The following is a 13,383-nucleotide window of genomic DNA, read 5'->3' on the forward strand; positions in this document are numbered from 1 at the left end:
TCAGCAGTCATCAGACCAGTCAGGCACCAGTCCCAGACAGCGAGGTCAGTCATTCACTAATCATATTAACATTCCTCTATAATGACCCAATGCATAGCTCTCCCCTTTCAGACATGTCTTCTCTCCCTCCATCAAACTGCCTGTTTTCTCTTGATTTTATCAACCTCGTCTTTTGTTCCCCTTCTTTGTCTCAATGACCGTGCAGACTCCAGCACCGTCCAAAGCACCCAAGTCAGATTTCAGAAGAACCGACATCGATTTGGTTCGATCTGCACTCACTCTGGGTCACAATTACAACACCAGCTGATCAATGGAAACGTAACTGATAACAATTCTGAAAATACCGTACTCTTCCAGCAACTTTTCCATCAAATATTCTCTAGTTCTGTTTTTTGTTTTCACACATGACTCAATGTCAAACAAATATCTCCTGGTTGAGCTCAAGTCGAGTGTTTTGGAGATAAAGTTAGAGAAGTTAGGTGGAGAGGGTTTGGATGTGTGTGAGTGGATACAGTGAGTGGACAAAGGATGATGAAGATGGGGGACCTGAGGAAGACCTCAGAGGAGGTTTTATGGTAGCAGGCTAAGGACTGGCTATGGCGCCCCCTAAAGGGCTCGGCTGAAAGGAGAAGAAGAAGAGATCTGCCGCGTGTTAAAGTCAACGTTAGTGTCCAGTAATGGGGAGCATTATAGTTCTGTATTAGTGTTTTATTTAACCCTAGTTCAGGATTATTTACAGTAAATGCAGATTTCCAGGCGTGCGAGGAGCAGCTGAAGCTTTAGCACTTGACCCTCCAAAAACCAACATGGCGGTGGAAAAATGCTAACACTGAGTACATCACACTGACTTCTTCAATCATTTATATACAGTCTGTGGTGTGTGTGTGTGTGTGTGTGTGTGTGTGTGTGTGTGTGTGTGTGTGTGTGTGTGTGTGTGTGTGTGTGTGTGTGATCTCTATCGACACCAGGTTTGCTTCGACTGTTTTCCAGCCAAATCAAATGGAGGCTGTGTGACTTGGCTCAGAGCAGTCTGAGTGGTTTTGCATTTGGCTTAATGTCCTGCAGCGTCTTTCATTACAATACTGCAGTAAGCTGTGTGAGCCACGCAGTTACTTCAGAGGAAGAACTAACTCTGACTTTTTAACTTTGAATCGTGGTTTATGATTAACGCCCTGTTTTTCTCTCTGTGCTGCAACGTGACAGTGCAAACAGATTTATGCTAGTTTTCACCTTTACCTGGTTCTTATTCTTCAAACATTAAACAGGTTTCAGGTTTCATCCACTCAACAGCGCACACACACACACACACACACACACACACACACACACACACACACACACACACACACACACACACACACACTCTTGGTCAGTCACTGTGAATGATTTAGCTGTTAATGGCTCCAGATCTCTGACAATAAGTCAGTCGTTAATTGCTTCAGCCTGTCATAACCACCAAACCTTGCCTAAGATGACCTCATGACTCAGTGTGTGAGCAGCAGCTTAGCTCAACGACAAAGTGGTCCACAGGGACTGAGGAGAGACCGAAACAGCGCAAGAGAGAAAGGCGAACAATGACTGCCTGAACATGAGAGCATCTCTATTATTCACTGAGACAGTGTGTGTGTGTGTGTGTGTGTGTGTGTGTGTGTGTGTGTGTCTGGGTCCACTGAGCTGACACTGATCTCATCTTGTCTGACATGTAACCTCTTGACCTGCTACTGGACATGGACATCATTCATCAACACAGATGCACAGCAGTGAGAGAGCAACCGAGACAAAACTACAAATGTAAAGATTAGCAAAGCGCTTCCCACAAATCAGAATCTGGACATCTGCTCATGTTGACGCCACAGACTTCTCAGGATAGTGACTGAGGCAGCACACGAGTAACTCTGTGAGCCTTGAACCAAGTTACATGCACATGCAAACGTGTTGCAAACAACTTGTCTGTGTTCAGTCCGCCATTTTTGTAGTTCCTGCTCACATTTTTTGGGATGTAACGTGTCTCTGCTCTCACATTAGCCAGTAACTCTTTGCACTCTGACCGACTGACCTTCATTTTCTTTCTCATCGGGCAGTGAACACGGCACACTATACATACTGAGGCTTATCACCAAAATGAAAGTAGTTTTCTTAAAGGACAAGTCGCCAAGCATTATAAATGATGTAAAGGTTCGATACTCAGCAGGAAGTCCTAGGTTAGGAACAATTACAGTAAGGCTCTCTCTTTGACCTTCTGTTTTACACGTCAAATCTTGCTCAGTAATGCAGAACGTCTGCTCTGCAGACACTTTGTCTCTCTCGTCTTATTGTTTCTGTCATTTTTCTTCCTTCTTTCCATCCAACAGTTGTTCTGGGCCATCGGTGAAATCCCAGTTTCCTTTCTGTTCCATTACATTCAGCACATTTGTGCCGTTCCAACGGTCTGCTTGTCCTTATAAGGCCTGAGTGAGAATCAGCACTGGGCTCAGTCTCGTGATCATATAGGAAACATCTCTGACTGCATCTGTGTGTACACTGTGACTGTGGATGGAGGTGTGCGATCACGTGCTATTGGCTGGGATGTTGTGCGTCTCACACAACCTTTGCAGAGCAGCTCGTGCGAGCAGCCTGACACAGTGTATCCCCTTTATTAGCATTCATTTCTTTATGCAGCCAGTCAGCCAGTTCTGTATTCAGCGAAGCCGACAAAGGACTGCAGGTCTTACCACGCTGTTTCTGGAATAATGCTGATGTGTCAGATTATTAATTTACATTGCTTTACTCCAGAGATGCCAAACACTAAACTTTATCCAATTTGTGCAATGGGTGAAATTTATAAGCGGTTCAATTCTTGCTTGAATCTGTCAGTGAAGTAAATAAAAGACCTTTTTTGCAAAAATGCACAGCACGGGGAAAGTACTCAGTGACAAAGAGACTGTCTCATATAACTGAGCTGCAATTTAATATAACTTTATTATATTAAGGCTGCGGAGAGAGAACATTAGAGAATATGAACTGTGCAATGGGTTTTATGTGTTTTTCCAAGAGAAAACCACCTGTGGTTTTAATATAAGCACTAGGCAGAGTGTCTATGTGCAGCATGCAATAGCACGACTGCTCCTGAAACTGCCTGCATGTGTTACTTATGTCTTTTTCCATGTTTGAATATAGATTTTTGGCATCGATGCATGCATGTTATTTTCCGTGCATGTCTTTTGATGTGGATTTATTCGTGCAGATGTAGAAACGACACCCCCTTAAACTTCTGTCCTTCAGTTATCACAGTGTCTGCTAGCAGCAGTGCAGCGTTCAGGTATCAGGACTTAGCCGTGGCTCAGTCAGGATGCAGAACAGCACAACTGTGTTTCCATATTCCACCGTGTCCAATTGCTTGGAGATGAGTCTAAATAGATGGACCTATTGATCAACTCAACCCACCGACAAGAGCATTTTATTTCTCAATGTCATATTTAATAGAAAAAAAACGATGCACCTCTTATTAAAGTGGAAAAAAGGGAAATATTGAGGTTTAGAGAGAAAACATGCTCAAAGGCCATGAACCGAACTGAATGTGATAGAAAATTATATTAGGAGGAAGAAGATGCAGGAGGGATGAGGAGCTCCGAGCATCTCTCTTAACCCTGCCGACTCTCTGCTACAAGGTTTAGTGCTGTTCGTTCTCACTAACAGAGGTTTGGGGTTTAATCCCGTTCTCCTATATATGTATCTCCTATACAACACTCAAGGAAACACGAACATTTCCTGTTTATAATTTCTAAAATGAAGCGTTTCAAGGTCCCAAAGGGAAGGTGTGTGTGTTAGTACAGAGTCATGCCCTGACACGACTGTGAAAGGACAAACACAAAATTCTGAAGGGTGACGACACGATGGACTCGATGTTGGATTCTGGTGGTTGTGATTTATTCATCAGGCCAAAATCTGAAGTTTCATTTGGAGATAAAATTTGATAAAACGCTTTGAGTGTTCGAGTAAAACATTAATACCTAAGAATCAGTCCATTTATCATAATTAGTTTTTCTTTTCTTTTTGATGTTTTGTTTTTAATTCAGCTCAGTTTACAAAGTGGATTTTATTTAATTGATTGAAATTTTTTTATTTGTTTTTTAGTTAGTTTTAGTCATTTGAATTGTTATTGTGTGGGAGACATGTCAGAGGTGAGGATTAAGAAAACTGGTACAGATGTTACAATAAAAACATGGCAGAGATTTAACACCACTCCCTCTCTATGCTTCTATATAACTTTTATTTTAGTCAACTAGAATATTTTCTCATCTAGGTTAGTTTCCTATAATAATCTGGGTGACTTGAACATGTAACAGGCCGACTGGTGACTGACTGCAGGTCTTCCTGATGGACTTGGATCACAGAAAGTGGGATTTATAAACGTTTACGTGTGAAAGCAGAGATCTGTTATTAACACTTTAAACTTGGGAGGAAGTATTTCACTAACATGCTCTGTTCACGCTGCCTCCACAGCAGGGAAACTGTGTTTATGTTAGTCAGGCGTCTGAAACTCGTGACTAACGTGACACATTTTCCCACATCGTGCCATTAAAGTGTCTTAACACGGTGAAAAAGGTTGTTAATGTGTGTCTACGTCCCAGCGTTTGTGACCTGTTTAAAGCTTCTGTCTGCTAAGGACAGGCTCAGGATAACTTGGAGGTTAAATGTGGGGAAAACCCCAAACTGCCCAAATCTTCCTGATTTCTTTGAAATGGACGGTGGGTTTAATTCCCACCTGATGCTACAAACAAGAGTCGAGGTGTCAGACAAATAAGTAAAAGTGAGAAAGCGGCAGACAGAGTGAACGTAGGATGGGCCAAAAAACAAGATGTGTTTTTATGTGGGAAAGGTTCTGGGAATTACTGCGCTGGGATTTTCCCAAATTCTACTGTGAATCACACAATGGTGCGCCTTTTTCTGACGAGGTTGGAGAAAATCCTGGAGGCAGTTCAGAGGACTGGAACCTTGAACCAAAAAAGACAAACAATCGCACAAAACACGCTCGCCCACACCCACAAACACACACAGACACACACAGACGCCCCTGTCTATGTACAGGACCGGACATGGTTCTAAGAGTAGAGGGAACTCGGGCTGCATCAACAGGATATGATAAAAAGTCCTATTATACACGTGCACGGGCAACATTCATAGATGAGCAATTTTTCATGAGCTTTTTTCACTTTTGATCTTTGCTGCCAATAACAATAAAACTGAATCTGCTCCATGTGTCTCGCTGAAGCTGTTAAAGGTAACAGTGACCTCTCCTTTAAATATTACCTGCAAATAATTCTATTCAAAGGAAAGGAAAGAAATAAACCTACAAAGAAGCTAAACGTCTAACCGATAACAGGACTTGCTGTTCGGTTTGATCAAAGGCAGAAAATCGATCTGCTGTTCTGGCAAAAAAACTTTAACACCAACAGACCTCAAAATACCCCAAATCCAGAGTGGACGGCTCCCTCCGCCCCAGCACGGTTAATAAGATGAAGCTGAAGTTCAGCTCGCACACAAGAATGCAGCTACAGCTGCAACTCAAGCCTGTCAAGTCGGCGCAACGAACACGAAATTAAAAAGGCAAATGCAAGTGAATCGCATTGCCTAGCAACTGTGACGAAGAGGATAGAGTCATCATCAGAGAAGTGGATGAGCTCAGCGGTTACAGAATTTGACAGGCATTTTCAGGGAGTGCAGGAAATAGAGGACTTTGTCAAATTTAGCACAAACTTCTGCAAATGTCAAGCTTCAGGAAGCACATTTGCACCGGCACAACGGGGACGATCGGCAGGAAACAGACAATTTTAGACGTTACACGAACGAGAGGGAAGAAACAGAAAGGACGACAAAGATACAAATTTGTGCAGATAAACGAATCAGTGTGTTTGTTTGAGGGGGAAAGGTCAGCAGCGGGGGATTTTTCTTCATTTTACCTCATAGTCATGAATAACATTTATAAGAATATGGAAATAAATTAATAGTGTTTAGAACCACAGAATGGACAAAGCATGAGATTATGGTGATAAACGAGCATCAAACCAGCAGAGGCTGTGCCCTTTTCTAATATAAATATAAAAAATATCAGAATACAGGAAGGACTGCAGACTGTAATCCACCCCTTTATCAGGCCTGTCCACATCGCTGCTGTTTCAGCGCAGCTGCACTGGCTACATGTTACATTTACAGGTGGTTTAAAAATGTTACAGCACGTTTCCAAAGCGTGGATTAAATCCAGGTTACATCACAGGTCACAGAGGCCATCCTGCCCACATCTCCGGTCTCCCGTTTGCCTCTAAATGAAGGATCGGACCTTTATATGAATTATATTTACGTCAAAAGTGATTGGCCACTTTTAAAGCAGTGATGCTTTACAATGAGCTGCTTTATTGGGAGCGCAGAGGAGTCACAGCTTGTCTTATAATCCAACAGTTTGTTATCATTAAAGCAGTGACAGCTGTCAGTATTTCCACTGTTACACAGCAAACACACTCAGAGTACACCCCGAAGGACACGGGTGAAACTAAAACTTCATGTTTGATGTTATGGTGTGATTGTGCCATCATAGGGCGTTGTATTGGAAAAATAAAAAGTCTGTTGTACAGCTCTCCTCACGCCCTTTCATATGACATATTACTCCTTATGGATTTTTCCAAGGTCAACTTTGACCCTGGACGCTAACAATGAAGGTGCTAACCTAGCTAACAAAGGTACTCGTGTCCCCCCAAGCCAAATGTGTTGTTGTGAAGATTGAAGATGATCCATAAAAACCTTGTGGGTAACATGAAGTCGTTACTGATTTTGGTCTGACCTTGACACAAAAATGAAATCTGCAGAATTTACGTGCGCGTGTTAAAGAATTGCTGCACCTGTGAATTGAAACTATTCCCTGATGGACTCCATCAACAGGCATCTCCGAAAACGTTAGAGCACTTTTGCAAATATGTGATGTCTTGATGAATCGAGCAGACATTTGAAGTTTACACAGCAACATTCTCGCATGAAAATATCTTAAAAGTTTATTTTGTGACCCAGACAGAGTAATATTTCAAACTCCGCCACTCTGTGTTCCTCCGCCACTGCCTCCTTTGAGTTTTGGATGAAATGGATTCTGGGATATTGCATTTCGTCATTTCGAGCTGATTGGAGACCAGAACAGCCAATCAGATATTTTTGCATCCAAGTCTGTGATTGGCTGGTTTTGTGGCACAAATATAACGGTGTACACAAAGAGTTGAGCGCGCACGGGCAGAAATGTTGAGAGCGCGAGCAACACATTGCGAGCGAGCGCAAATGCAAAAACTGAGCGAGAGGGGCTGCTGTTGTGTGTGTGTGCGTGGATAACAGCAAACACTGAAATACATTTTTTGCATGCAGCAATGAATTTTGTTCACTCAAATTCAGCTTTTCTTCGCTCAAAATAAATTTCTCTTCAAAATGCAACACTTGCACCTGCAATTTTTTTTTTACGTGCGCTCAAATTTTTTTTACGTGCGCTCAGAATAGTGGCACAAAAATAACGCCATACGGCGATGAGGTTACACCGGTAGGAAAACAAACCAGCTCAGTGAGTAGGCAGATTTAAATTTGAAACCTGAGGTCGTTTTGTTCTGCCTCACATAACAAAACAACATTAGTAATTAAACGACTGACTGTAAATGAGCACGCATATGTAAACCCAAAGTACGGCAAAACTATCTGATGGTTGCTCATTATAATTTAATCTAATAATAAAGTCGGTGTCACACCACCCACCATAACAATTGGCTTGTGTACAGTACTCTGTGTGAATAACTGTGTGTAAATGTGTGTGTGTGGGACAACACAACAGCGCCCTGTTGATTTAGTTCCCCGTCTCCTTAGGGAGAAAGTCTGTTGTTGTCTTCCAAAACACACACACACACACACACACACACACACACACACACACACACACACACACACACACACACACACACACACACACACACAATGCGCTCAGTTGTGGTGTGGCTTTTGTTGCTTGATAATTGTTTTTAGCAAAACATAATTTTGCTAGCGGAGACAGCTAACCCATAACCATGAATCAGTGAAATGGTTATGGAGCCATAGGGGGAAAAAGGAGAAGAGGAAACACGTCGAGCCCACTGTGGCAAAAATGCAAGATGGGCACTCTCTCTCTCTCTCTGCCTTTATCAGTGTTTTTGGTCTCGGCCGCTCCACACTTTACTTTTCATTTTGTTTACTTCTCAAAGCCACTCAGCCAATCCTATAAAAACACACATCAGACGAAGAAAAACAAACCAAGAGAAGTGGAGCTGAATTAGCCACCAGCTCGCCTCCATAAGCATTATTCTCTCCCCAATCATGCGACAGAGAGCCAGTCAGGTAAAAAATCGCTTATGCTTTAATTAATAAATGCATCATCCGTAATAAGAGAGGCTCGTTAGGTGCCGTGGCAACCGCTACTGGTCTTCCTTCCAACTTTCACACTTCAAACTTCATTTGCACCTCTGAAGCATGCTAATTGCTCTCACGCTCTGCGATATAAACGGCGACAAAGTTTTCTTATTTGGAGGCAGGGAAGAGTGTAATGCAAGGCTATCGATCGGAGGGGAAAGACGATTGCCCCCGGCGGGTCACAAACCAAATTACTTTTAGATGTGAATTAAAGCGGGAGCCGAGCATAAGTCTGGATAAGCAAGCTGTTTAGATGCAGTGACACAGGCGATCAAATTCCTAATCAATCATGGTAATTTCATTACTTTAAAAAGTCACAGATTTCTAAAAAATAACTTTAAAACAAACTTTTATTATCAGCTTGTTTTTGTTCCAAATGATCCACCCGGGCATTTCCTAAAGCGTCTGTCCAACTAAAGCTGCAAACGGACTGGAAAACAGGCACAGCGAGAAGAATGCACACTCTGGGGAGAGAGGCCACGGATGATGAGCGGGTTCAAACCTCTCCGGCTGTGAGGCAGCGGCGCTAACCACTGCAGCGCCGCGCCGCCCATAGGGGACGGTGCCAAACGCAATACCGCCCGGATCTTTACATTTTCCCACGCACACACCCACACGCAGATGTGGTTAATGTGTCACCTCGTAGTCGTGACATCGCCCAGCCCGACTGCATGTATTAATTATCCTTTTTATGTTTTAAGCTGGCTGTAATGAATGTTGACAGCGTCTGTGTACACAGAAGTAAAGCTTCTGACTCGGCCTCAATGAGCAGACTCGAGGAGTTCACGGTCCGGCAGTTAAACTGTGATTGCTGCAATAAACCTATCCGTTTGTTATAGCAGATTAATTTCAGCTCCTCGGTCCAGCGACGGGCCTCTGGCTTGTTTCCCACTCTGTGCGTCGTGTTTCTGGATGTTAGTAACAGCAGTCGGGGACGCGATCCACTGAGCTCACTCTGGGATCTCAGGTTTACTCATCCAGACATTAGTTGTGAGTATTAGTTAAAATAATCTACTCATTTAGGCCTCTTTCATTTGAAACATGCAGCTGATTTTGCAGGATCAAAATTATTATTATTTTTGTTAAACTGTTAAAACTTGCAGCACCTGTATAATCAGACAGTTACTGCACAAGGAGCTAAAGGAGCAGGAAAGAAAGCAGAACCGTATCGTCTAAACCAGCAGCTTTGTTCAGTCCACAACATATTTGCATGCGCTTCATTTGCAACGGTGGCGAGCGCAGTCATTGCAGGGTGACACCTGGTGCTAACGTGGGAGGTTGAGTTCTTGTTAGCACATTAATAATTTAACATTATTACGGCATCGCAGACGTGCTCCTCGGCGTCTTCCAGCGTGACTCAGCCAATCTGAGCGCAGACGTGATCGTGCCTGGATGTGAATTTGTGATTTGAAAAACACTACCTGCCGAACGACAAGCGCATAAAACCTCTACTTATCTCCTCCGTGTGTGTCATCCTCGTGAAAAGTGGATCATATCAGTCCCATCGGCTCAATGCCCACGGGAGCCGTTCACGTCAAAGAGCACCTTGCGACTGACAGCTAAAGGGCCTTCATCACTTGACAGGCGCAATAAAAGCAGTGATCATTCTGATAGAGAATAAGGAACCTCACACACACAGCACTGTGATCTCTGTGTGTGTGTGTGTGTGTGTGTGTGTGTGTGTGTGTGTGTGTGTGTGTGTGTGTGTGTGTGTGTGTGCATCACTGTGCTGCTTACCCTGTGTGGGTCGTTTTCATGGCCTCTGCGTCGTGGGTCCAACTCTTCATATGGCGGCACCATTCCTTCTCTTCTAGCTTGCTGGTATTCTCGTCTCAGCTGCTGGATCCGGTCCATACTGCCACACACACACAGACACACACACACACACACACGCACGCACACACACAGAAAACAAAAGCAAAAGGAAACAAGGCTTTAGATGATTATTGCAAACAGATATGCCAACATAACAAACAGAGTAAGAGATTCTTATTGGAAAATAATGAGCATAACTGTGGGATGTATGGATGCTAACCCTGTACTGCCAACTGTATCACACTCAGTACGTGAGTTTGAGTGTGTTTTGGAGATTTCTTCATCAGTGTGTTTTCTGTAAACCCAGAATAAATCTTACAAAAATGCCACATTTAGGCAAAATGATACAAACTGATAATTAACTTAATTTGTCAGAAAGTTCAATAAACAGATTCGAGTTTTCTCATAAGTCAGAAATGTTAGTCTGAGATTTGGATACAGATGTTTTTATTGTGAATGCTCAGCCCGCCTTTAGCATGTCGCGCTTTTAATACTGTATTGAAACCTGAATTATGAGACTCCTCTGAGGCTGTTTGCACGCCTACAGAGTGGATCCCAATATGAAAAAACATGCATATATTTAACAAAATTATTTTCTCAGTTATAATTAGAGCACCATCTGGAAGCTCCAGAATTTTCTTCAACTCGCAAAAAACAGATTTTTTATTTTTATTTTTATTTTTTACAATTTGTCACATTTGCCGATCCAACTCAGAAACTGAATGAAAAGTTTTCCTTCTTCATTTTTGTGACCAAGAATTTAATGTCAAAAAGTACTTTTATTTTGAATTACTCTGAAATGCAACGATTTCCTATTCACAAACACTACACCAGCCTCCTTCTGTCAGTTTTAGTAGAATTTCAGGAAACTTTACATCATCGGTTTTATTCTTTTTTCCATGTAAGATATTCATGTTCGAATATTAGCTCAGTATGAAAACAAAGACCTGAGACTGGATTGATGGACATTAAAAAAAAAAGGTAAATATCTTGATTAAGTATTTGATGTATGAAGCAAAAACTCATCAGCAACCATTATATCTATACTGTACAATTTCCAGGTAAATCAGAGGTGGCCGAGCAGAATACAGTCTATGTGATGATTTGAGATGGAGTGACTCAATACATATAACACTAAATGACATCAATTCAATTTTATTTTATTCAAACAGCACCACATCACAACAACAGTCGCCTCAAGGTGCTTTATATCGTAAGGTAGACCCTACAATAACACATTTCTTACATTTCTTAAATGTAAGAATTCTTTCTTAAATCTCGCATCTGACAAATTCTCTCCATATGGAAAAGACTAAAACTAAGACTGAAAATAATAAAAACTAAACAGAAACAAGAAAATCTGCTCTGGAAACAAAACTGAAACAAAACTGAATTAAAAACAAAAAGTCAAAATAAAATAAAAACTAATTATAACATACAAAACTATAAGAACTGTTTCGTGTTCATTCTGATGCTTCCAGGCTTGTATAAGCACAAACTGCTGAATTATACAGTTATTACACTTTCTCAGAAGTTCCATTAATGTAACACAATAGCCTGTTCAATTCAGGTCAATGTTACTTATATAGCACCAAATCACAACAACAGTTGGTTTATACTGTAAGGTAGATCATACAATAATACTGTGGTGGGGCGTGGTTTGCGGTGCCGTGTGGACGCACCTGCACGGCATCCGCAATCACGCCTACCGTGTTAAAACACGGGGACTCAGGAGTTGTTGTGGTGGTGTGACAAAGGTGAATAAAGATGGCTCAAAATGCAGATCTGTGGTCCCGTTGTGCCTTAATTTCACCACAAATACATACAGAGAGAAAGCCAACAATCATATGACCCCCTATGAGCAAGCACTGTGGCGACAGTGGGAAGGAAAAACTCCCTTTTAACAGGAAGAAACCTCCGGCAGAACCAGGCTCAGGGAGGGGCGGGGCTACTTGCAGCGACCGGGTGGGGTGAGAGAAGGAAGACAGGATAAAGACATCATCATCATCAGATGGCCGTCCTGATGATCAATGAGGAAAAACACACCATCCCAAATGAACACTTGTCTTCTAGTCCGGCTACAAGTACAATATTAATTTAATTTAATCTCAGCTGAGAAAATGAGATTTGACACTGTTACACTGGAGAGAAATACAGCACTGACAAGCATTCACACGTTAACCTGTAGCAGAAAAGGGAAAATCAGTGGGGACGCTACATGTGCTGCAACAACAAGGACACTGTGGATTTAGGCTGAGGGGCAGTTTTAAGTGGCTACATTGGATTTTTCTTAAATTCGTCAAATAAAAAGTCACAGTTGAGGTTGGCCGGGGATATGTGGTTGCTTATCACCCTGAGATGGTCCTTTACCCCCTTGATGGTAAATGGACTGGTTCTTATACAGCGCTTTTCTACTCTGAGCACTCAGCGCTTTACACAACGAATTCATTCACCCAATCACACAGACTGTTAAGTGCTCCCTATCTAACATTCATACACATTCACACTCCGATGGATGCATCGGAGGGAACATGGGGTTAGTATCTTGCCCATGCAGACTGGAGGAGACTGGGATCGAACCACCAACCACTGGCTGGTTCCGGTTAGTAGCCAGTGGTTACCACCTGAGATACAGACACCCCACATTTTTTGATCTCACATTTCACTATCCACGAAGCACAGGGGCTAGCCAGCAAGCAATGATGTGTGTGCAACACACTGATTAAGGCGGTGCGATCTTAGACGTCTGCACTGATGAATGACATATTTTACTTTGTTGAGATTTGGAAAAGTTAACGGTTTTGGTTAAAATAACGTTCATACGGTTAAGCCTATTTGTGTAAACTGTTACGATGAGTTAATACAGTCTTGGCCAGGCATCTGTAACAAGCTAGGAGTGGGACCTCGGTGTGGCCACGTCCTCTGAGTTACTTTTCTTCCTGCGACCAAACAATTTTCTTCCCTGACTGAAAGTGAGTCCACTAGAACGGGTCAGCGTCACAGAGGAATTAGACAGAGCCAGCTGGGTACATGCAAGCATATCTTCAGTTTCTGTGAGCACACTTCCAAGGACCAATATTTTGATCTTTGTCACTTTCTACATCTGTATCTGTTTTTCCATCTTTT

General features: G+C 42.4%; 1 protein-coding gene across 4 annotated transcripts in view; it reads right to left on the bottom strand.

Moving 5' to 3' along the window:
* Positions 1–13,383, bottom strand: part of LOC101471429 (partitioning defective 3 homolog B) — a 231,506-nt gene that overhangs the window by 37,720 nt on the left and 180,403 nt on the right. For all 4 annotated transcript variants that reach the window (XM_014409193.4, XM_076875376.1, XM_014409192.4 and 1 more), the window contains one exon: positions 10,180–10,297. In XM_014409193.4, coding sequence (XP_014264679.2) covers positions 10,180–10,297 — 118 coding nt within the window. The remainder of the gene's footprint in view (positions 1–10,179; positions 10,298–13,383) is intronic.

This window comes from Maylandia zebra, linkage group LG16, assembly GCF_041146795.1.
Source record: "Maylandia zebra isolate NMK-2024a linkage group LG16, Mzebra_GT3a, whole genome shotgun sequence".
NCBI classification, from domain to species: Eukaryota; Metazoa; Chordata; class Actinopteri; order Cichliformes; family Cichlidae; genus Maylandia; species Maylandia zebra.